At 50.2% G+C, this 25796-nt stretch overlaps 1 protein-coding gene across 6 annotated transcripts in view; it reads right to left on the reverse strand.

The window, feature by feature from the left end:
* The window catches only part of Eml1 (EMAP like 1), a 183191-nt gene that overhangs the window by 117655 nt on the left and 39740 nt on the right, over positions 1–25796 (reverse strand). For 2 of the 6 annotated variants that reach the window (XM_076849664.2, XM_076849663.2), the window contains exon 1: positions 21356–21466. The exons of 2 other annotated variants lie outside the window; for them this stretch is intronic. In XM_076849664.2, coding sequence (XP_076705779.2) covers positions 21356–21422 — 67 coding nt within the window. In that variant the 5' untranslated portion in view covers positions 21423–21466. Of the gene's footprint in view, positions 1–21355; positions 21467–25796 lie in introns of those variants that run through there. 2 more of the 6 variants (XM_076849669.2, XM_076849667.2) reach the window with 1 other exon arrangement.

Genomic DNA, 25796 nt, shown 5'->3' on the forward strand with positions numbered 1-25796 from the left:
CCATGAACTTACCTAAGTTTTCCAGAAAAAAACAGGAGAACTTCGGAGAACTTGCCTCAGTCTCTGTGGGCGTGACAGCTTCCCCGGCCTCAAGTTTTCTTGACGACACCAGTGGTGATGTCAACCCCCGTGATTTTCTGGAACATCTGCATAACCTGAATCTGTTTCTTTTTTTCTTTCTTTTTGTATTGAGGATTGAACCCAGGGACACTCTACCACTGAGCTACCCCCCACCCCCGCAGTCCTTTTTGTTATTTTGAGACAGGGTCTCACTAAATGGCTGAGGCTGGCCTCAAACTTCCAATTCTCCCACCTCAGCCTCCTGAGTCACGGGGATTTCAGGCATGGGCTACGGCACCTGGCGCCACAATGTTACAAAAGCTTGCATCGGAAAAGAGCCATTTAAATGCAGACAGACCACAGGCTTGAGAGCCACTGACCTACAGGGCCAAACTGAAAGGTGTGCAGCAGAAAGACATCAGGCAGATGTGGCGCCTTCAAAATGCAGCCTTCTTCTCTTAGCATCAGCCAGCAGTGAGCCCCAGCAGGTAGGGCCCACCTGACAGCCTTTCTGCCCCACCCCCCTTTCCCCACTTCAAACAAAACACACACCTCTCAAGTTGGCCAAACTTAGGAGAAAGCCTGGGGACCAGGAATCTGCGCTCCAGAGGTCAGTGGCCCCTGGTCACTCGGGCAGAGTGAGGCCTCCCTCCAGCCTCTAAGTCCCCGGCGCTGTCACCTATAGCATACAGAGTGTCCACTGCCTGTGGACAGAGTGTCCTGGGATGCAAATGAAATGGACAGGTCCTCCAGGTGGTGCCCCTGCCCTCGGGCATACATACCCAGGCTGCACCTCGGAGGGCGGGGGCACAGCCTGAGGCAGAAGGACAAACACAGCACAGGACCCCAGCGGGAGGCCAGAGTCAGGAGGACTGTCTGCAGCCAGCAGCGTCACTGGGAGCCCTGCCCACCAGTCTTTCCTGGGCCTGGCTCCATGGGCCTCTGTCTCCTGGGGCCGCCCCTCCTCTACACGGAACCCGTGCTGGAGTGGCCCAAGTCATTATCTTCAAACCATAAAAAAGAATATCTCAAACACCCTAAAAATCCCCTTTGCTCTCGACCCCCAACACAGAGCGATGTGCAGGGTCCTCACTGATCCCCGAGGGGCTTCCCTCCTGATCCAAGCCCACCATACAATGGAGACTGTTCTTCCGGAACGCAGGAAGTGTTGCACAGAGCTGATAGAGCTGGCTATCTAAGACAGGGCTCACTCATCCCGTTCAACAAAGAAACACAAAGGGAGACCATTGTTTTTATAAGAAAAATAGAACAATTATTAATTTCTCTAAAACTAATCACTGTTAATCATGACACAAGAGGCAGTATCACTGCTGTGCTAACATCCACAGTTCTCAAACAAAACCTCACAGATTTTAGTTTTAGTATGGGGAAAATTCAAGCTCACAGACACCAAAACAACCAGGCAGTGCTCAGCCATGAGCTATGGGTTCCACAAGAACATTCTGGAATCAAGTCAGTTTGAATACAGATTCTACCCTTCCCTAGCTGTGTGACCTTGAGCAGTTTACTTTGCCTCTCTGAGCCTCAGCTGTTCTAGCTGTAAACCTGAGGGGGCCCATCCTTCCCATGGACTGCAGGGAGGGATAACAAGCACATACACTAGCAGGCACTGGCTGTTTGTCTTTGCAAGAATAAGGCCCTCAGAGTCCCACCCAGGGTGCACTCCTATTGGGGAGTGCGATCTGCAGCCTGGAAAAGGACCTACATGCTACCACCACTGGGTGGGAGTCAGGACACGGGCGCCACAGCCTCGATGAGCCATGGCAGTAGCTGGTCTGACCACGTCTGTCTCACAGTCCTTGACTCACTGGAGTGAGAGTGCACAACCTCAACACTGACCCACTGGCCTTCCTTTTGGAAGGTTTGTTATTCTTCAGTCTCTTCTGAAATGAGTCCTGAATCTTGTTAGGTCCTTTACATGAAAATGAGGACAAATCTACCTTGCCTTCCGTGTCCCCAACACACAGATCTGCATCACCGGCTCCAGATCTGGGCCGGCAACTGCAGTCTTGAAGCCAGTGGCGCCGGCCAGCCAAGAAGGGGTCTCCTGGCTGGTGAGGTATGCTCTGGCCACCAACTCGGGTGCCAGCAACCTCACCGCAGGCGCAAAAGGGATTCTCAGGTCAGGTTTTCCAGAGCATAAAAATAAACATCCAATTTGTCTGAACTCCAGCCTGCATTCCACCGTATTGGTGGAATCTGACCACTAATTGTTCATTAGGATCAGTCTAATGACCTGCAAGTCGACAGTCCTCTCGCAACGCCACGGTTTTTAACAGGCTGGTTGTTTTGGCTACTCCATCTGTTTATCTTCTTCCACAACTACACTTTTATGCACTTCCTATGTAAATGTGCTTGCTAGGGCATCTGAATTTTGCCTTGAAGACAATGATTAAAAAAAATAAAAGCTAAGCCACAGCTTTATATTTTCCCTTAAATCCAAAGCCGGCCCTTCTCTTGCGTGAGGCCGTCCTTTGTTCTCCCTCACTGGAAACCCAAGACCAACAGGGTTGGCGTTTCAGAGCACACAAAACTGGTTCAGCCCTACCCATAATCCTTCTGCTCGATAACAAGATTAATCGTCTTTCCTCAAGAAGGGGCGCTAACAAAGAGTCTGGGGTAGCAGGCCCTTCACTTCAAAGGGCAGCACCCTACGTGCGTGGCCTCGAGGAGGACAACCCGGAGCCGACAGAGTGGGAACAGACGTCTTGGCAAGCAGCCCCTCTGCCACTCCCACTCTCCACATACTGACAGAGAAGGGCCGCACTCAATTCTACGGCGCTCACTTGCTTGCAAAACCAAGTGACAAAGCAGTTGGCCACTGAGGCCCAGGCAGAGGGCCCCGATCTACCTGCAGCCTCTGCTCACAGGTTGTCCTGACCCCTGACGTTCTCAGCAGCCCTGTCTGCCTATCCTTCATGCCCCTAAATCCTGACACCCTGAGTCCCTCACAACGCTAGGGCCAATGCACGGGAGTGAAGGGACAATGGGCTGCAGGAGGACCCCACGCAATGGCGAGAGGGTGGCAGACAGGCTTGGAGCAGAGGAGAAACGCTGACAGACATCTTTTTGCTTGTCCAAAAGGCCAGGTGGCTTGTGAGCCAGGACAACTCTAGTCCAGCAACCAGAAAGGAGTTACCCCGGGGACGTGATTCAGAAAAGAATCATCAGCTACATTTTTAGATTCAGGATAGAAAACATTCATTGGCTAACTTGCTCTCTCAGTCTATATCCAACTCTTTTGTTGTCACATAGGTACATCTGAGTGCACACCCTCAATCAGGTACCCAAATGCCAAGTTGGTGACATAACCAGGGACCCTGCAGCTGCCCAGGCACCCAGTAATCCCAGCAAGCCTGAACTGCCAAAGTAGCATGCAGTGCCCTCTGGACAGCATCGATGCCGTCACGTGGCTCTCACTCTCTTGTCCAGTGAGGCAGCGCACAGTCCCAAAGCTGGCCAGATGGGAGCCTAGTCACATGCTGCACCAACCACGGCTACGATGGGGCCATGAACCACACTGTCGAGCGACACCATAGCTGGCTCAGTTTGCGTAAGCACATTTACAATGTGTGCACAACAAAGAAATAGCCCCACGACACGCTTACCAGAACATGGCACAGGACTACGTGTGAAGTGAGCCCCATAAGAGTCGGGGAGCACGCGAGAGGGTCCCAGACGACGAGTCTGGGTGTGCGGCAAAGAAAGGAAAGTTGGGAAAGGCTTCTCCATGTGATTGGCTAGGATTCTTTTAGTTGGCAAATAACAATTATATGTATTTAGGGGTAGAATGCGATGTTCTGATAGATGTACACGTGGGGATGGCTAAATTGGGCCACTTAAGGTGCCCACCACTTCACCACCTGCTTATCATCTTCATGCTGAGAACTCTTGAGATCTGCCGTGTAGCAACTGAGAGACGTAATGACTACGACCTGGGCATCGACAGCAGACACCAACGAGAGCCCCGAGGGGACGCCCCAGTCCCCAAAACAAGCACCACGTCAGACTGGCACAGATGAGGAACAGGGAGCTGGGGCACAAGGAGGTCAAGTGGCTTGTCCTAGGCATCTGAAAAGAGCCATCACTCCTGGATGGGGCGTTGAGGGTGAGCTGAGTCCCAGACGGGGGGACGGGCGGGAATCCACAAATGATGTGAGGGCCTAGAGGGCAGCGGATCAGGAAAGGATGGTCCCCGGAGTCCACAGGCTTGGAAAAGCTGCTTAGCCTCAGCTTCCTCATCAGTGGAGAAGGCCGATGGCGGCCTGTCCAGCACGAGAGGAGACACTTCCGGGAAACCACAGCGCAGATGCTGAGCAGATGTGGAGAGTCACTCTACTCACAAGCCACCGCCAGGCTTTGTTTATAGCAGAAATGCAGGTTCCTGCTGCGCAGGGCAAGAAGGACGGAAGGAACAAGCCAGTTGTCAAAGTCACTGAACCCTCCCGAACTTGGCTTTCTCGGGACAAGATTCTACCAAGTCTGGCTGCCTGGCTCCCCAGACACCTGCCCCTTCCAGAGGATGCTGTGACAGGTGACTGTGGTATAATGGCCTTACAGCTCCCCAGGGACACATTCACCCACGGGCCAGTTTCCACAGGAATGTCACAAGTGCTGGGCCAGTGTCCACAGATAAGGATGTGACAGCGTGTGGCCCTAGGGACTAATGTGGGTACAGGTCCAGCTGGGTCATCAGGACACAATGGCCTTCAGACTTACTCAAGCCTCCGGGACCCAGAATATTTCTGAATTTGGATTCAGACTTTAGAATGGACGTGTGGAGCAAATTCTAGGTATTGCCAATACCCGGTCTAAGGCAGCACCTGCAATCACTCAAAAACCCCTCTACAGAAGGCAGAGCTCTCCGGAGTCAGCAGAAACCTCGAGGGGCCAGGTGGTTCAACCTGGGAGTTTCTGTTTCACCAACAGTGATTTCAGATCTGGTCAGTCCACCAACAAACTAGTTACCTAAAGCATTTGGTGTCTAGAGCTTTCTGAATTTGAAATCACAGAGGAGGGATGGCGGTCCTGACTCAGGGGCTTCGCCCAGATCATGAGGCATCTGAGGGACACCCTGAGCTGGGGAGGGACCCAGCAAACAGGCAGAGCACCAACCAGGTCCCCAGGGTGCCTACCAGGGCTCTGTTCAAGCACTGGACATGCTTCTGGGCATCTGTCCAGCCCAGGAGGAAACCACAGGAGCAAGGCTGCACTCCTGCTCAGCCACGGTGACCAACGGTCCCTTTAGACACGTCACACTGAGATTTGAGGGAGAAGAGGAATTGAAAACAAAGTGCAAGCCAACTTATCCCACACGCGGCTGTGGAACACAAAGCTCGTTAAATAGGACATTTGAGCAGACAGGGAATCTGCAGTTTTAAGACAATACCACGGGTCCTGTAGAAAACCTTGTAATGGTTTATGTTTTCTATATTCAGAAATCTGAAAGTCAGGTTTCCTCAAAGCAAGGCACAGCAGCTATGAACAATATTCAAGGTCCAGGGGGAAGAAACAAAACTCGCAGAATAAAAGACAAAACTTCCCGTGTCTTAACCTCTTTTTAAATCAAGTGCTTTAAAAGGTGAGCCAACAAATGGCTGTGGACGCAGCCTGGAGACCACCAAGAGGAGGTGCCAGGACAGCTGGGAGCCCTGACACCGCTGCCTGCTGCCCTGCTAGGTCATGGCCCACCTGCCTGCCCACTGTCCACACAAGGTGGGGTGTGAGCCAACACACTGCCTCGCCCACCTGAGAGTTCCTGAGACAACGGAGGACAGGCCCCGTTCCCAGGGAGGCAGGGGCAAGAGGATGGCCTGAGCCCAGGAGGTCAAGACCAGCCCGGCAACACGAGATGCATCTCAAGAAACAAAACAAAACAAAAACCTACAAAGCACTAGAGGGGAGACTGTTCACATTGGGGTCACTTCGTAAGGTCAGTGGATGGGACAGAAACAGGGTGTGCCTTGAAAAGCTCCTAAAGTGTCCACAGGTGGAGTGCACAGGGTTCTGCGTGGACTGCACCATCTCTCAGGCAATGCCTCCAAGAGTGGACAGATGGCAGTTCCGTCAGCTGAACCTGCAGAGTCCCGCCAGCCTTTAGAGGCCATGGTGAACAAATGAAAGCATACAGGGGTGTCCTGCCGAGTCTGGCACAGATGCCCCTGGCCCATGACCGCTGCAAGCCCCATGCTCTGGCTCCGCCTGCCATAACCGGAGGCAGGCTGGCTGTGAATGCAGGCCACTCGTTACCGTGTAACATGAAAAATGTTTTGGTAAAACTGAAAAGCTTTCAGGACCCGAGGTTCTCTCTCTACAGTCACCATGATACAGACTGCAGGCCTCTGCATAACCACAGCACTGGAGGTACCCACGCCGCATGCCGGGCACTGTGCAGAGCACAGGGTGACAGAAGGCGTCAAACAAAAAAGCAGCTCAGCCACCAGCCCTCAAGGAGCATCCAGCTGATGGCAGAAATGAAGGCACTCGGGGCCAACCACAGTGCAAGATGGGACAGGATAGGACAGAACAGGACAGGATGAAGCCAGCATTGTTGGAGGTGCATGGAAACAGGAGAGACAAGCAACCCTCAATGTCAGAGAAGAGTTCACCCAGGAGGCAGGCTGAAGCTGAGTCCCAAGGGATGGACACATTTCAACAGGAGATGGGAGGGGTCGGGAGGACAAGGTACAACCACAGAGCCAGAACAGTCTTGGCACACCATACACAGAAGATCCAACATGGATGACAACCTACTAAGTGTCAGGAACAAGAACAAGATGGCACTAAGAGGACACTTAGACAACATGTAGACACTTGCTGCTAAATATCAACATCTCCATTCTAGACGACAATATGCTGTGTCTCCAAGCTTCCCCTGCAGACCCTGCCTGACCCCTCTCTCCTGTGCTCCGTGCCGGGAAGCTGCATCCTGGGCTTTGCCAAAAGGCCTCCCCAGGTGTTTCAGCCAGCTTTTTCGCTGCTGTGACTAAATGTCACAACCAGCAAAATTGTAGAGAGAAAAGGTTCATTCAGAGGCTCACAGTTTTCAGAGTCTCCATCCATAGACAGCAGGCTCCATTCCTTGAGGCTCGAGGTAAGGATGAACATCATGGGGGAGTATGTGGAAGAAGGACGCAGCTAACATGGGGATCAGGAAGCAGAAAGAGAGAGACTCTACTTTGCCAGATACAAATATACATCCCAAAGCCACACCCCAATTCCCACCTCCTCCAGCCACATCCACCACTTTAGCTACCACTCAGTAAATCCCTATCAAGGGATTAGTTCACCGATTGGGTTAAGACTCTCACAACCCAATCATTTCTCCTCTATACTTTCTTGCATTGTCTCACACAGGAGCTTTTGGGGGACACCTCACATCCAAACCATAACATTCTGCCCTTGGCCCCCAAAAGCTCACAACCATCTCACAATGCAAAATGCTCAAAGTTCAAGTCCAAAGTCTTCTCTGAGGCTCAAGGCAATCTTGCATTGCGAGCTCTGTAAAATTAAAAGCAATTTACAAGCATCCAATATATAATGGTGCAAAGTAAACACTTCCATTCACAAAATTAGGGGCATAGAAAGAAGGGATTGGACCAAAGCAAGACTGAAACCCAGCTGTGCAAACAAGTCCTGTAGCTCCAACAGACCTGTGTAGCTCCACCCCTGTGGCATTGTTGGTTGCAGTCCAAGTGGCCTTTCTGTTCACTTGTCTCTGCTCAATTCCTATAGCTTTCCTAGAACAATGTCCCACATTATTGGCATTTCTTAATCTCAGGGGTCTCCACTGCAGCTTCAGCTTCCTCCTCACATCTCCACATTTAGCTTTCTCAGGGAGTCCCCGCAGGGACTCTGACCCTGCTACCCTCTGCCTGGCCTCCCAGGCCTTCCTTTAGAATCTTGGTGGAAGCCTCCATGAACCCTTAACTCCAGCATCCTGCATGCCTGCAGAACCAGCACCACATGGTTGACACCAAGGTCTGTCGCCATCTCGAGCTGTAGCCCAGCCTCCAGGGATCATGACTGCAGCAGCCTCTGAGCATGCTGAAAAAACTTCCTAGGCTCCCTGTGCAAGAAGGTGCCCCACTGTCAAGAGAATTTTCACCTTTACTCCCTGGAGCTTTAGATGGGTGTGGCCTTGCCAGCTCCTGAGATTCCCTCAAGCCATCTTTCCTACTGTCTCTGGCAATGGTATTTCTTTAGTGGCAGTAACGTCTTTAACAACTGCAGCTTCCTTGGCCCTAGTTTTACTCTGGCCTTTCAAGTCCATAGTTTTCTAAATATTTCTGCTCTGCTTTCTGCTCCTGAATATTACAATAAATTTGACTAAAAGCCACTAGCAATATCCATGGCACCGGCCAATGCTATACTGCCTAGAAATTTCTTCCACCAGATTAAGATTAAGAAGTTCATCACTTTTAAAATCAGCCTCACAGAAAGTCTCAGGACACAGGCAAAAATGCAGATAATTTCTCAGTCGAAACATAACGCAAGTGGCCTCTAGTCCAGTTACCAATAGTGTCCTCCTTTTCCTCTGAACACTCTTGCTGTCCTCACTGTTCAGAGTTCTATTGGCATTCTGGTCTCCTGAGTTCCCACCAGAATCAGCCACTAATCTCCATACAACAACCTAAAGCATTTCCAGCTTGCACTGCCAAGCATCTCAAAATTCCTCCCACCAATTCCAAAAAGCACAAAAAGCTTCTGAACCTCATGGTCAGGTTAGAAACAGCAATGACCCCCCTCTTGGTACCAATTTCCATTTTAGTTACCTTTTTTGCTGCTAAAGGACCTAACCAGAACAATTTTAAGGGAGGATAAGTTTATTTGAGGGCTCACAGTTTCAGAGATCTTGGTTCACAGATAGCTGGCTCCATTCCTCAGGGCTGGAACAGCATGGCGGAGGAGTGTGGCAGAGGGAAGCAGCTCACATGGTGATCAGGAAGCAGAGAGAGGTCTCCACTTGCCAGATACAATATATACCCCAAAGCCACATCCCCATGCCCTCCTCCTCCAGCCACACCCCACCACTTCAGCTACTACTGAGTTGGGATTAATTCACTGATTGGGTTAAAGACTCTCATAACCCAATCATTTCTCTTCTGAACTGTCTTGCATTGTCCCACACATGAGCTTTTAGGGACACCTCACATCTAAACTATAACACCAGGGGTGTGCCCAATGGGGCACTGTCTCGTAGATGGGAGGAGAGAAGAGACCAAGGTCAGGTCCAGATTCCCCAGCTTCTCCATGTGGGGCCACTGTGGGTTGGCTGGTCACAGCTCCTGTTTGGAGGTCCTGTCCTTGCAGCCCTGGCTGAATCCGGTCTGGTAACTGGTAACTGCTCCCCTCGCTAGAACTCTACCTTCTGCACCAGTCACAGGCACTACTCCAGCCCCGTGGCTCAGTACACACCCACTTGAGCCTCCCTAACAGCCTCTTTATTAAATGCCCCTCAAATTGCCCAATGTGAGGTACAACTGCTTCTGCCTGGACTATGTAGCCACCTTGTTCAGGGCTCAGGACCACCTCCCCTTAGTCCACCTGAGGAACCTGAGGCCAGGAAATAATATGCAGGTGATACAAGTCCAGTCATTACTGCAAATGCAAAACCAGGACGGGAACCCCGATTTCCTCTCTCCAACGCCCGTGCTCCCAATCTCTGGGGAGTAATTTCTGGTAGATTACAAAGACTCCTGAAAGGAACAAACATCATCTTTTTTGCTAATTCTCAAGAATTACTTATTCATTTTGGATATGTGCAGCTTCTGCCTGCTTATCTTTTTAAATGGTCCTGCAAATGAGAAGCTCCAATCAGACGCTCATGTCAGTGAATTGTGCCCAATGTGCAAAAACAATCTCAAAAAAAAAAAAAAAAAACAACTCAGAAATATTCCAGGACTCCAGTCCAGATCCTCCCTAGATCCTGGGTCCTACATCTGCTGTTTCCTTTCTTAGATTCTTAGCTCGTGGAGAGAGAATGCATGTTACTGGTGATGAGCAGGCATATGTCATGGAATTTCTTCAGCAAACATATGCCCCTCATCATTTCTCTACACTGCTCTGAGATCTCGTTCCAGCTCCCCCACCCTGGGAGCTCAGACACTCGCCACCACTCTGCCTGTCAGAGCAGCTTTTCTGGCTGTTAGACAGTGGGAAGGCGTGTTGGGCTAGGGGCCCAAGTCCCAGGGCTCCACACTGCCCTTCTGGAGTGTGGCCTTGCACTGGCCCTGGCTCAGGGGAAGAGCAAGCTTTTCACTGGTCTGATTCCAGAGGTGAGATGCTCACCCCGCATAGGCTGAGCGGGACGGTGGTGGTGCACCCAGCGCCGGGTAAGGACAGGGCACCCACAGTTCCGATGGCCTGAATGCTCAGATAACTGGCCCTCTCTGGGCACCCGGCCTATGCTTGTAGCTAGACGTTGTTCAATTTGGGATTCTATAACTTCATGATATTATTGTTTTACTTCTGAGAGTGAAGTAAGCCACTTGCAAAAAGAGGAACACTGTAAGTGGCACTTACAGGAGACCCTTGAGTGGCCAAATTCCAAGGACAACGTGAGAGCAGGGCTTGGGCTGGGATGATAGAGGGAGTTCTGTGGTCAGTCATGTTAAGAACGAACTCAACACCACTGAGCTGTGCACTTGAACATGGGCAGGGTGCTAAACTGCATGCTGTGCTTTACCACAAGTCCATCTTTTCTCTCTTACAGAGAAAGCAAGAAAGTAAGTAAACAGAACAAGGTTAAGAAAAACTGAAGGTACAAACTGTCAATGGTGACAGAGTGCTTTCATCAACTGTGGGTCTGCAGCTGGGCTCCTTCCCTTCGCATTGCAGTGCTGGGGCTAGCTGTCGGGGACCTCAAGCAAGCCACACCTGGCCAGAACCTGAAAGCTTCCTAGGCAGGCGGTGACCAGACTGAAATTCCCATTTAACATTCCACTGGGAAATGGCTCACACTCATTCAAAAGCATGTCCCCTGGGGGCTGGATCCCAGGGCACTAGGTTAGCAACGCAAGTGGCAGTGGCACCCGGGTCCACCCACATCCTGGGGTCGTGTCCTAGGGGCTACACTCTGTGGGACTTGGGGCAGTTCCCAGACAAATGAGGTTTCCATAGTGAAGAGTTGCCGAAGTGTATTCTGAAAGAGACCAGTGAACACACTGCCTTGGTGCATTTCCTGTTGCAAGAAGAACACCACAGACCAGGCCCATGGTGACAAGAGGTCTGAGGTGGAGGGCCACAGCTGGGGGTGGCCTTCCTGTGCAGGGCATCACATAGTCCCTCTTCTTACACAACCAGGAGGGTCAATCAGGGAACTCCCCTACTTACCCAACCCAGTCACCTCCTCTAAACATCCCGGGATTACTTGTCAACACAGGACCCCTGGGGCACACACCGAAACACATCCAAAGCATAGCAGCAGAGAAGCTTGCTCCAGACCCCCCAGAGGGGGACAGGCAATCAAACCCAGGTGACATGCAGCAGCCTCTCCCAGAGACCAAGGGCAGACTTGAGCCAGCCCCTTCACCCCTCTCATGCCCACCAGCATTCCCACCTGGGGATTCCTTAGCATGCCCTGGACTCAGGATGCAATGCACGGCTCACATCCCTGCTCTTCAATGCACCAGCCGCCTGCAGCTTGGTACTGAGAATGCTGAGCCTCTGTTTCCTCATCAGCCACAACAGAGGCAAGGATAGTGCCCACTGTGCAGGGGTGGGTGTAGCGAGGACCAGGTGAGACACACTGCAGTGTCTGGCGAACGCCCAGGAGGGCACGTCAGCAGAGTTTTCGTCTCTTGTAACACACACACTCACACACTTACTCACGATGCCTGGCGAAGGGGAGATTAAGCTGAATGCGGGGTGGTGCTTACTTTCAAAAAGCACAAGTGCTGGTGGGCTGGGAAATAATTCTGTGGTATGAGATATGATTAAGTAAAGGATGCAATGGGAACACATACTTTTACATAATTAAATTATATCAACTAGATAAAAGATCACTCTCAAGAAAGACAAAGAAATCACACACAAAATCAAATTTTAGTCTTTGAGAGCAGAGAGGTGTGGGCAGCCCTGCTTAATTACTTTCCAAGGGCTGATCTGGGGGAGCTGCTAACAGATCATCATTGTTATTATGGTTACAATGATCTCTGGGGAGTGGCCGCCAGGCTTCAAGCACAGGATGGGTCAGCAACACAAGTGACTCTGGAGGAGAAAGCTCTCAGGAGGTCCCCTCCCAAGGTTTCCAGGATGCTTCCCACTCTAAGGTTTTTCACCATGTTTATGTCTACAATTGGAGCTAAAATATTTAATAACACTGAGGCACAAGAAAACCCTAATTCCATTCAGTCATTTCTTAACTGGAGCATATTTTTCTAAGAATGTAAGACTCTTGTTATGTAACTTTTGGGGGGTGATTTAAGTCAAATCCTTTTTACTGTCAAAAGTGCTGGGTTTGCCAAGAACTACTTCATTGTGTCAATTACTTTGGCTTAAAATAATGTGTGCTAAGACTGTCAAACCACCAAATGCTTTCCCCAAATGTTTCTACTTAGTGATTCAAGGTGACAGTGTCCAGCTAGAGGCACTGTGTACTGATGGCACAGGACAGTCCTGAGGTGTCAGGCTCAGCCCTCGTCAGCCTGCACTCAGGTGGGGGTCAGCCTTAGAGATCGCAGGTCTGGGATGCCTTCTCTCCGAGCACCCAAGTATAGTGGTTCTTGGAGGAGGAGAGAGCTAGGTGTCACATGCCTCATGTGTACAGGTGCACATACGTACACGCAGACACACAGATGTAACACGTGTGACAGGCCACGCACAAACATACACACGATGTCAAGGAAGTCAAGGCGAGAGCTTTTCCTCTTGTACACGTGTCATATGGGAGGCCTGGGGCTGGTGTGTGTATTTGAGGAGGCCCTGGAAGATTGATTAGCTGATCTCTGAGTTGACTCCATGGACATTCATCAGGAAACCCACCATGGGCCTGGCAGTGCCAAGGGGCAAAGGCCCAAAGATGATCCCAGGAAATAGCCTGGAAGGAGCATATAGTCTAAGGCAGGGCACCTGACCCCACTGGCTGGGCCCTGGCAGGTGAGAGAGCCCAAAGGGGCCAGGAGCCATAGGCCACACCCTGAAGGGCCTTGGGTGCCAAAGGTGGTGAGAGGTGAGTGGAAGGCACTGGACCAGATCTGCCCGGAGGAGCACTCAGCGTCAAGCTCAGCCGTGCCCACGGGTTCAAGTTCTGTCTCTGTGCTGACGGCTGACAAATACCTGTCAGTTTCAGCCCAGATGCCTCCCAGGCTCCAGGCCCTGCACCCACAGCTACACAGCACCTCAGTGGCACGTCCCGCAGGGCCCTCATGCCCCACACTGAACCCACCATCCACCCACCACCTATCCCCTATCTCTCACCGGCCTGGGCTCTGCCCTGACTAGAGGAGGCGGGGCCTAGGGTTGTCCTTGGTTCCTCCCCCTCCATCCCCTAAACCAAGTCCAGGTGACATTGCCTGCAAGTGTCTCCTGAGCCTTGCTCTCACCCCTCCCACGTAATTACCAAGGCTCTCCTGGGTGACAACCTAATGCCCTCCTCCACCCTGGTCTGCTCTTCCAGTCCACCCTCCCTGCTGCAGGGACAGTGATTTTAAATCTGAAAACCTAACCAGTAGCAGAGGCAGGAACCTGTAGTCCCAGCTACTCGGGAGGATGGGCTGGAAGGACTGTTTGAACCCAGGAGTTCAAGGCCAGCCTAGGCAATGTAGCAAGACCCCGTCTCTCCCCTATACACACAAAAAAATCCTGAAACTCTGATCAAGTCACCCATGACTCAACATTGTCCCCGACACTCTCCCTGCTCCTAGCAACAAGACCAAGCTCTTTAGCAAAGTCCCACGCCATCCTCCTGGCCACCTGGCTTTGCTTTCCTTTACCACATACGACTATCCTTCAGTTCCCAACAGGTTCTCCCACCAACGGAGGGCAAGCTTCCCTGGGTCTGGAACATCCTTAGCCTCGCCCACCTGCCTGCAGCAAGAGGGCTGGAGGATGGCCCCTTCATCTCCCTTGGGAAGTAGCCCTGACAGAGCCCCAGTCCAAGGCCTATGACAGCCACCATGGCCCCCTGGGCTGCCCAGCACAGCCTATCCCTCTTGGCATAAATAACTGTGGAAACTGGAGGCAGAAAGACCAGCTTGGGGCCACTACTACAACCAAATCAAACTCTGGACGAGAACTGCTGGGGTCCAAGCTAAAGCAGGTGGGATGGATGGTCAGGTATTTGGGAGGCAGAATCCACTGGACCAACTGAAATGTGAGTGGGGAAGAAGAGCCCACTATTTCTAGCACAGGCCTGGAGCCTGGGAGGCATCTGGGCTGAAACACTTGTAAGTGCCTCAGCCTGTTGTGGGTATTCACCCAAAATGGGCAGAATGTGCCAAAGTGACCTGGGGTCCTCCTGATGCACACCTGCCCATGTATCTCCAGTCTCGCTGTCTTGACCTGTGCTGCCCACCATCCCTGCGAGGCTGTTGGTGGGAATGACTGCAGTTCAGGAGGTGGTCCCACCCTGCGGAGTATGTAGAGTGAAGGGCCACACCTCAAGGAAGAACGGACCCTGAGGGTGAGCGTCACTGGACCTGGCCTCTGGTTTCCCTCCCTTCGACAGCACAGCGTTCCGCCAGGAGGCCTCCTGTCATTCCCACTGTGGGCAGCTCCGTGCCCGGCGTCCAGCCCTTGGGTGCCATGCACTCTGCAGGTCAGGTGTGCCTCATCATTGGGGGTTGGGGTGTCACTAAGACAGAGTTTAAACATTTTCCAGAAAGCTGCACTTTCACACATGGCTACTCAGCAGACACGTGGGTTCCCACACCTCCAGCGTTGGCCAGTAAAGGAACCCGTGGACCGGAACTGGAAGTGTCTGCCTAACGCTCAATTCCACGGTGAGTCCGGCACTTCACAGAAAAACTCTTTCAAACAGCTGTTTGTTAAAAGCAAGCCACAGAGGATGGCACTTGCTCCTGCTCAAGACTAAAGTCTCCCCCCAATCTGGGCCCCATGAAAATAAGCAGAACTGTCCAACACCCAGGGAGCGGGGCAGGAGGGCTGGGCCATGGATGGATGGCGACCACACAGCAGGGGACTTCACAGCCGCTTTTCGTTTTTTATTAGCAATGTTTCCAAAGGCATTTACAACGCTTTGCTAATACTAGAACCCCTCTGTGAATAAGCCAGGGCTTTAAAGATGAATAATAATTTTTCCCAAAGGAAGCAGCACAAAATACCAGTGATTTCAAAGCCTGGAGCAGCCGCCTGGCCTGAGCGCTCAGCCTACCGCACGCTTCCCACTCTCCGGGGCCTGCCCGTGAACGCCACTTCCACGCTGTGAGCGAGCTTTATGGCACAAGGACTGCAGAACTAGAAACCAAGAGTCACTTCTCTCCTCTCCTCCGTCCTCCACCCTCCACTCTTATTTTTTAAGAGAGTGTATGAAAACACTTCCACTTTCCCAGATATTAACAATGACCAATTAATGACTACTTTTAAAGCAGAGTTTTGTGCATTTTTCACCAAGAAATATGAGTTTGTTTGTAATGTCATAAATGCTTGTGGTTTGGCTATAAAATAAATTCCTTGCTGGGCGGAGGGCCGACTGCACCAATTAGCAATTCTCGCTTAGCAAGGCGCTTGCTTTGCACTTTTCTATGGAGGCGTTTCCCTTTGATTGAGCTATCACAGAATGCTAAAGTCAGTACTCTGTCACCCGTGAGCATGCAAAAGAGGGCTGAGAACACTTCGTGCTGTGGAGTCCACATAGTGCCCTCCCAGGAGCGCTGGGTCCTGGGTGAAATCCAAGTATTGGCCAACTTGAAAAGTCTACCATTGTCAGTTAAGAGACCGTCACCAATACTATAGATGTCAGAGGAGTTTAGGATGACTGGAAAAGGGGATCTTAATTCCCATAACAGAAAGATGAAAATTAAAACACTCTTCCATTTCCAAACTAGAGAAAACTAACTGCAGTAGTTCAAAGATTATTAGAGCCCCTTCAAAATGTGCCAGGCAGGTAGAGTGAGTTGGTCTGAGTGGCTCCTAAGCAGCACCCCGCGGGGAGAGCAGGGAATAGAGGACACCCCCTCCAGGCTCTGGAGGGATGGAGAAAAGGCAGCAAGCCAGGACCAGACGCTTACCACGATGATCGACTTGCACGTTGTTGTAACACTAGATATATTTTCTGAGTCCTGGGATTATTTAGACGATCACCATCTTTAAACACAGATGATACTGGGTTTAATCTGAGAGAGCTCTGCCTGCTGGAGGAAACCCCACCCCTCCCTCTCTCTCACACACACACACTCACAGTTATTGAAACTAAGAAAAGAAAGGACTTAGCCATAGTACCTGTAAAACAGATAAGAACTTTGGTGAATATCATCAGCAAGAGGTGATAATGGGAATGTGGCCAGCAAAGGAGCGAACATGACCTTAAGCTGCATTATTAGAAGGAGGACTTGAGAGGAGAGGATGGTGCTCTGCCTTGGAATACCACCTTCACTGTATCAGATTTGAAAATGGACACAAACAAAATGAAACAGGCGTAGAGGAGGCAAACCAGGATGGTTAAGGGTCTAAAATTCCTAGTTTTGAGCAATTTTTTATGGTAATGTTTAGCCAAAAGAAGACCCAGAAGGAGCCATCGGGACTGTCTTCCAACAGTGATGACCCAGTAACACAGAAGGAGCTGAAAACTCTTCCTCCAGACCCTCAGGGAAAGCTGGGGGCCAGATTTTGACTCCATATCGGAAATGACAGTCTAAATGTTATAAGAAGGAATGGACTAGGCAGGCAGGTAGTGAGCTCCTAAGTCGTGGGGCGGGCGTGGGAACCGAGGCTCCCACCTGGCTAGAGCAGCTTCCCTCCCTTTGCTGGCCAGCCGCGTCCCCAAGTCATCAACTCTGCAGAAACCACTCAAAGACCTAAGACTGCGAAGCACGCAATGAGAGGTCGCGCTCAGTCCTGAGAAACCCATAGCAAGGATGGGCAGGGACGTGCGCTGGCACATTTGGCTGTGACAGCCAAGGTATCCAAAGGACACAGAAACAGAGCAGCAACATTTGTTCTTTGCCCTCACTTCTTCCCCCCTGTCATCCATTTTCTTAATTCCCATTCTTTTATCAGCAAGGGTCATAGAAAGAGCTGGATATTTAGATTTCAAAACTTCAGATCAATTCCTCAAAATGTTAAAAAAAACAGTGACCACGTGACCCAGCAATTGCACTCCTAGGTATCAGCTCAAGACAAACATGTATATCCACTCAAGATGTGTCTGTGTGTAATCCCAGCAGCTTAGGAGGCTGAGGCAGGAGGATTGCAAGTTCAAAGCCAGCCTCAGCAACTTAGCGAGGCCCTGAGCAATTTAGTGGGACCCTGTTTCTATAGGGTCATAGAAAAGGGCTGGAGATGTGGCTCAGTGGTTAAGTGCTCTGGGTTCAAGCCCCTGTACCAAAAAAAAAAAAAAAAAAAAAAAAAAAAAGATGTGTGTCTATGGTTGGTATAGACAGGGAGGAGGAAGGTGGCACAGGAAGCCCTGGGGAACCAAGTCCACCACACCCACAATGTCCATGTGCGTATATACCTCGATGGATGTGCTTTTACATAACAATTATAATGCACTGATTAAAATAATAATAATAATAGGAGCTCAGTAAATCAGAGCAAGCCTGTCAGGGGAAGGGGAAAGGAAAGGGAAATGAGATGGACCAAATTGTGTGCAAGTAAGAATATAGCATAAGAAATCTCACTATTATGTATGATTATAACACATTAATAAAAAATATGTATGTGAATTTCATTGTGCATCATTCACAATAGTGAAAAAGTGAGGGAAAAAACCCAACGTGCACCAGCCAGTGAAGGAATAGCATGTTACCCACAGGACAAGACCTCAATGGCCATAAAAAGGAAGGGCACCCAGCCTGCATGGACGCGCTGGGGGAAGAAGCCAGCAGTGGAGACGGAACGTCGTAGGATTCCACCTACGAGACATGCCAGGATGCATAGAGCCGGAAAGCAGATGGGCGGCTGCAGGGGCTGAGTGGGGCACAGTGGGGCGCGATGCCACAGGGTGCCAGGGCTTCTCCTGGGGTGAGAAGGATCTTCCAACTCCCACAACTCTGAGAGCTAGTTCAGGGTACGTGAGTAGCTCCACAGAACTACCGTCAGCGAAACAAGCACAGAGCCCCAGACCGTTTCCCAAGCCCCAACTGTGGGTTCTTTTAAAGTTCCCAAGGTCTCTCTGTGCCTCAGTTTCCCCAAATGTACAGGGAGGATGGTAATGTTATTGCCTCACAGGGGACTCTGAAGAACACCTACAGTGAAAGATGGTGTTTTCTAAACCACAAATTGGCTTGGAAAGCACAACTATTGTCCACTTTTCAAACTACTGCAGTTTTTTTTTTTTTTTTTTTACAGCATTAAAAAGAAGTCTGTGATTTCTAGCTCACACTACAGATTTTAAATACTTTGAAAAAAAAAGCAATACACATTTTCTACTTTAATGAGAGAGATGATTCCTGAAAGATAAGACTGGGCAGCCTCGTTGGTAGGCCAGAGATTGTACAAGTTTATGTTTAGCAGCCAGAACCAATAAGTAGGAGAGAGAAAAAGAAAAAGAGGGAACAGGGAAGAGGGAAATTTCATTCATCAGAACACATTTTCTTTTTTCTCCCTTCTCACTTATGCATTCTTTTGTCTTTATCTCACTTGATAAAGTCTTGCAGATAATAAGGGTGGATTACATTCTCTGAAGCTAATACAGTATAATGATGACTTCTGAGTCCTGAGTTCCCGCCATTATTAAAACCACGAAGCACATTCAACATATGAAAATGTATGAGTTCACATATTATCCCAAGAGGTCCTGCCATTGTAATGTAAATCTACTTTAAAAAGAAATTTTTTTTCCAAAGTAGCTAATGAAATATCCAAATGTTCAATTTAGTTCTTGGTAAATGGTGTTTCTGTGGTGCACTGTTTTAATTGAATCAACATAGTAATTAACTGAATTGTATTCATTTGTATTTTCACTTAATGAGAGCCTCTTAAAATGAATGATTTCACATCAAAACATCTATTTCCTAAGTTATCATCAGTTAAACATACATTTTGCCCCAAAGGCTATTCTTTTTTTTTTTTTTCTTTTGGTACTGAGGCTTGAACTCAGGGGCACTTAACCACTGAGCCATATCTCCAGCCCTATTTTGTATTTTATTTAGAGGCAGGGTCTCACTGAGTTGCTAAGTGCCTGCTGATGCTGAGGCTGACTTTGAATTCACGATCCTCCTGCCTCAGCCTCCTGAGCCACTGGGATCACAGGCGTGCCAGGCTCCAAAGGTTACTCTTGCTTCAACTTTATTCATAAGGCAAACCTCACCATGCACAATACAGAGCTAATAAGAACTTTAAAAAGTCACCCAACAATATTTGATCTTGTTTGATCTTATTGTTTGATTGTAAGGTGATTTTTCTTAAGCTGGTTTAAAAACACATCATGTTTAAAAATAAGCTTAAACTGGGTGCGGCAGGGCACGCCTATAATCCCAGCAGCTCTCGGCAGGCTGAGGATCGTGAGTTCAAAGCCAGCCTCAGCAAAAGCAAAGCACTAAGCAACTCAGCGAGACCCTGTCTCTAAATAAAATACAAAATAGGGCTGGGATGTGGCTCAGTGGTCGAGTTTCCCTGAGTTCAATCCCCAGTACCTCACCCAACAAAAGAAAACACCAAGCTTAAGAGCTGGTTTTTACTTTCTTCTAGACATATTACCAGTAAAATATCATACCAATATCTCCAGGCTGGCAATTAACAGGAAAAGGCAGAAAACCAAAACATTCATGAGTCTCTGTGTAAGCCAACTTCATGACTGAATTTCTATTTAAGAACCATATAACCAGATTCCCGAACAACTGCTCAAATAAAAATATCTACAGTCACTTTCATATCCAAGTCAAACTGTCAATGATACTGCTGCCCACATACTAATTTTTGAAAGGCTTTATGGCTGGAAGTCATTTAATGTAATTTTCAGCCACATGCCCTTTACAATTAAGGCAAAGAGAATTCTACCATAAACATGTATCTTGGAGATCAAAAATAGTAATTTGGATATGATCAATCATAAGTCAATTAAGGAAATTACTCAATATATTAATTGAAGAAGGGAATCAACCTGCTGGCATCCCACCACTGGACTATCAAGTACCCTAGTGGCAACAGTACCAAATCCATTCTACCCAGCCATATGAAAATCACAAGCTGCAAACCTGTCTGAGTACACACTGTCATGAAAAAGATGATAAATTTCACCAGAGAGAGAGAGAGGGAAAAAAAAAGAAAAGAAACTCAGTATACATGATGGATCAACACACTCGCTACTCTTTGCTGCTACAGTGATACCTCTTGTTTGCAAACAGGTGTTAGGTCTCCCTAGACTACAATTACAATGAAAAATCTCTCCAGTTGCTCAAGACTCTAGAATTCAAAATCATCCTGACTGCAATGTAAGCATTTTTTTTTTCTTTAACAAACTTTGGGGGACCTCTGATGAAGCAATAACCCTAACATGTAAAAAAATAGGTGGTAAACTTTTGTGCATGAATTATCACACATCATGTTCTGATAATGCATGCAGCGTGCTGTGAAAATCTGTTTCAGCCCTGCTAGTGAGACCAGAAAGAACTCTTCCAAGCATGCAGGATTTCATAGTTGTTTAAACGATGCCCTATGCACAGGTAGGAATGCGTCCTTCTTGTAAAAAAAAAATGCAACAAAAAACTATTATTCCGTACGCCAAATAAGACGCAGCACCCTGGAGCCATCCTCGCCGTCTTTGCGCTGAAAAGCTCCGGGCTGCGCGAAACGGCGGGGCTGTGGGGCGGCCCGGGCGGGTCCCGGGGTCCCTCTGCAGCACACCCGCGCATCCCAGGCGTCGGCCGGTGGTTGGGGCTGACCGCCGGGCGCGGCGTCCAGGGCGCTGCTCGCCGAGGAACCGGGCGGCCGCGCCGCCGCTCCTCCCCGGGCCGGGCCGGGCCACCGGCCTCCCCGCCGCCTCCCGCGCTTCCCGCCGGGGTCCGCGCGCCGGCCGCGTGTCCGGGGCCCGGGGCGAGCGCGGCCCCGCGGCCCCAGCACAATGCGCCGGCGGCGGCGGGAGCGGGGCCCCCGCGCGGCCTCCGCGGCCGCCGGGCCTGGCCCCCGCGCGCCGCCCGCCGCCCGCCCTCACCGTTGCAGAACTGGAGCAGCGAGGACGTGTCGTACAGGCTGCTGTAGCTCGAGAAGCCGTCCTCCATGCTGAGGCCGCGGGCCGCGCCCGCTCCCGGCCGGCCGCCGCTCACCCACACACTGAGTCGAGCCGCGCCGCGGCGGCGCTGGCGCTGGGGCCGGCCCTGCTGTGGCGGCGGCTGCCGCCGGTCACCATGGCAACCGGCCCGCCGCCGCCGCCGCCGCCGCCGCCGCCGCCCGCGCTGCCCGCGCCGCCCGCCAGGGGGCGCCTCGGCGGCGCGGGGACGTGGCGGGCGGGCGCGGCGGCTGCCTCCCGGCCCGGCCCTGCAGCGGCGGGCGGCCTCGCGGGGACAAAGGGCGAGGCCGCGAGCAGGGGCGCGGGACCCTGCCCACGTTCGGCGGACGCGCTGTCCTCGCGCCCGTGCGCAGCTCCGGGACCCAGCGCCGACAGCTGGCCGGGCGCCTCCCCCGGGGCCGCGTCCTCCGAGCGCGCCCTCAGCGCCCGTTTCCCCCCGCGGCGGGCCCGGCCTCGGCCAGGACAGCGCGCAACTGCCATCCTCCGCGGCTTCCCACCCAGGGCAGCCCGGCCCCGTCACAGTCACTGCCTCGCATCTGCCTTCATTCAGTCAGGCCGAGGCCGAGAGTCAGGACGAAATAACTAACGTAGCGGGAGAAGCGCGCCAATCCGCGAGTTTGCAACTTTTCCTGCCCCTATTAATGCTAGGTCAACCTTCTGAGCTAACTACCCACGGCCAGAAGTGAATGACAGCGCGGGCACTAGCGGTGAGGGGGCTCTAACCCCGATGGACTTGGTCCAGAAGCGACAATGTGACGTTTACACCTCTGATGCACAACCACTCGTCGTTGAGTTATATGGGCAAAGAAGTTTTAGGTGTGAACTTGTGTAGGTTGAACATAGCGGGGGATGTATGAGCTATTGTTAGGAAACTTTTGGGCCTCCCTAGGTCTGGAGGCCTGTCTTTCTGGAAGCTACTAGAGTAGATATCAGTAGATGGCAGGGTGGGGGACGGGGTCTGTCACTCTGTGTGTGGCCCATTTAGTTTATGGGGTAACCAGGCTGCTGTTAGGTGCTGCAGGCAAAGGGGGACATTTAAGGCCTGTTCTTTAAGGAAAACAAGGATTGTTGACAAGGGACAATATATCGAGGATAAAGGCTGAAAGACCTAGGTGGGTGAAGGACAGTGGGCAGGACGTGCTAAGGATGTTGCAGGAAAGAAGGCCGCAGGACCTGCAGACGGGCCAAGAAGCCTGCCCTGCCTGGTGGAAATGGATGGCTCATGTAGCAGACATTCGCAGAATGAGATTGGACTGAGGACCAGGGGCTAGGGGAGAGAGTCCCAAGAGCCAGAGGGGACTAAACAAGACCCTGCAGGAGATGGAGGGCTATGTGGAGGTTTTCATGGGTGCACATGCTGACGAGAATGGGGCTGGGAGCTGAGTCTGTGTGTGACCTGGACACCAGGGGTCAGGGACTACTGCTGGAGCAGCCCAGGGTATCTTCAGTGTTCCAGAAATGAGCACTGAGGGCCTGGACAGAGGAACCAAGGTGGGCCTGAGGGATAGGCAGGGACAGTGAAATCTCCAGTGAGGAGTGCCCTGTGGCAGCTGGAGTGAGAGGGTTGGGCTCTAGGAGTCCTTGGCAGAGAGTTGTAAGTGAATTCTCTAAAGGAGAGAGTGGAAAGTCAGAGGGGAGCTGGGGCAGAGCTTGGCAAGGGGGGGAGAAGGAAATTCCAAAGGAGCAGTTGGAGAGGCCAGAAGTTCCGCGGAGGATGTGGTGCAGGAAGCTGAGAGCACAGACAGCTTCCGGGGGTGGGTGCTTGGCAGAGTCCTCTGCAGAGGGCCAGGGAGGATGCAAATGGGGAAAGACCCTTCATCTGGTGGCAAAGGCTCCCAGGTGACCTGGAGCATCTCAGGGAGGCAGTGGGAATGGAAACCAGGTTCCTGGATGCCAAGAGGAGGACACATGTTTGAGGACTTCAGCAGGGAAGGGAAATGAGAGCCCAAGACACTTGGCAAAAGGGCCAAGTAAAGGTCCGCCTGTCCCCTGCATTTCTAAGAGGCAGGTGCTGTGCAGAGAGAGCTTCCAAAGGGTGACACGGAACATGATGAACATTCTGAGTTTGCCCTCCTGTTTTCTCATTTGCCACCCTTCCCCTCTTCGGTGCCCATCTTCACACTCTCTGCTCAACCTCCCAATCTCGAGCTTCAGGATCCACGGGAGGGTTGGCATAAGCCGGACGTGGCATTTCTGAACTAGGAAGGGAAATGTTAACTATGAATACATGATTAAAAGTTGCTTCTGGGGCTGGGGCTGGGGCTCAGAGGTACAGTGCTCGCCTGGCATGTGTGAGGTGCAGGGTTTGATCCTCAGCACCACCTAAAAAATAAAGAATTGTGTCCACCTATAACTACAAAATAAATATTTTTTAAGAAGTTGCTTCTCTTTAGCAACTTTTTAAAAAATATTTATTCTGTATTCCTGACTTTGAATGGTAAAAGAATACTATCTGGTCACCACAGCTGAGGTTTGGAAGTAAAGAAAATTCAGAAGTGGGAAAGGAAAACTCTGTTTAAAAGTTCAGCTGCAAATTTGAGCTGGAGATTTTCTTAGAAGATATTAATTCCACTAGAGTGGAATTACAAGGAAGAACTCAGTCCACTTGCTTTTGAGTCAATAAAGATCATCATTACACTCAACCTAGGGTATCCAACAGCTGTGTTTTTCCCACAATGATAAAACCTTAGGCTTAAAAAAAATTTAGAATCATTTCAAGCATATTAACATTAAGTCAATTAGGTTTAATCTACATGACACTAAAAAAAGAATTCATGGAGAAAGTTCAAGAAAAATCTCTGAAGATTTAATTAATAATGTGTGATATTTTTCCCAATTATTTTAACAGACTGTGATTCCACATCATTTTGAGATAATTTGTGGCCTAAGCCCAGAAAATGTTGTCATTGTAATAAATGATGTACACTCTGTAGGACAATGTAACCATAGTGTTCAGTGGAATTAATAACAGCATTTGTATAATATGTGAAAAAAGAGAAAAGGAAGTAGGAGCTCTGTAGCCTTTATTCATAGAGAAGCAATAAAAAAAAATTACTCAGAAACATGAAGCCTTGCACATCAATTGTGCAAGGCCTCCAAGAACAGTTACACAGTGCCAGACACCAGGCTTGGGGCCAAAGGTGCAGCATAGAAAACATGTAGACTTTCCAATTGCAGGTGGCCATGAACTCAAGGTTATAGGGGTTGTAATCAGCACCTTAAAAATGAAGTAGAAAATTCCACTTCTGGGTATGTTCTCAAAAGAACTGAAAGCAGAGACTTCATAGATATTTGTACACCTGTGTTCACGACAGCATCATGCACAGTAGCCCAAAGTAGGAGTAAACCAAGTACACTCCAATGGACGATGGGAGAAGCACAAGGCGGGAGAGCCGGACCACGGAACATTCCATTTTTAAAAGAGAGGGCATTCAGACACATGCTATGGCATAGATGAACCTTGAAGACATAGTGCAGAGTGAAATAAGTTGGTCCCCAAAGGACAAATGCTACAGGACTCCACTTACATCAAGCTCTGAAAGTAGGCAAATTCATAGAGATGGAAAATAGTAGGGTGGGTGCCGGGGGCGTTGGGGAGATGGAATGGGGACAGAGTTTCAGTTTGGGATGATGAAGAAGTTCTGGAGAGGGATGGTGGCAATGGTGGCCCAATGATGTGACTCTGCCAATTCCTCAGAGCTGTACCCTTAAAAATGAATGTAATGGTCAATTTTATGTTCTCTGTTACCACAATTTAAAATTATGAAATGGACTAGAGAGTTGCCACGGGTACTGAACATAGTAAGAACACATATTTTTACTGGATTGCGAGTCTTTCCTTTAAATGCCGCTACCTGGGCCTAGTTGAAATGTAAAGCATGTTCCCCCAGGAATATGCAGAGGCATGCTGATGGTAAAATAGATACATAATCACAAATAATAAGTGCTATGAAACAAAAATGGAAGGATTCCGGTAGTTCTGGAGGATCCGAATTGGCCTGAGGAGGAAATTGAGGGACCAGAGGGGAGCACTGAGCCTGGGGAGTCCACTTCTGGCAGATGAAGGCACCGAGGAGCCCAGCACTTCACTGTGGCAGAGGGGGCCTGCTCACAGGAGGGCTCAGGGATCCTGTTAGGGGCTGTGGTTTCACTCCAAGACCAAAGAAAAGTTGACCTTCAGTTAGTGTTATAGGCTGAATTATGTCCCCTCCAAATTCCTGTGCTGAAATCCTAACCCCCAGGACCTCAGAATGTGACCTATTCAGAGATCGGGTCTTTACAGAGGCAATCAGGTAAAAATGAGGTCATTATACTGGGGCATGATCCAATGTGACAAGTGTCATAAGAAGGAGAAATGTGGACACAG

Source organism: Callospermophilus lateralis, chromosome 3 (assembly GCF_048772815.1).
Source record: "Callospermophilus lateralis isolate mCalLat2 chromosome 3, mCalLat2.hap1, whole genome shotgun sequence".
NCBI lineage: Eukaryota > Metazoa > Chordata > Mammalia > Rodentia > Sciuridae > Callospermophilus > Callospermophilus lateralis.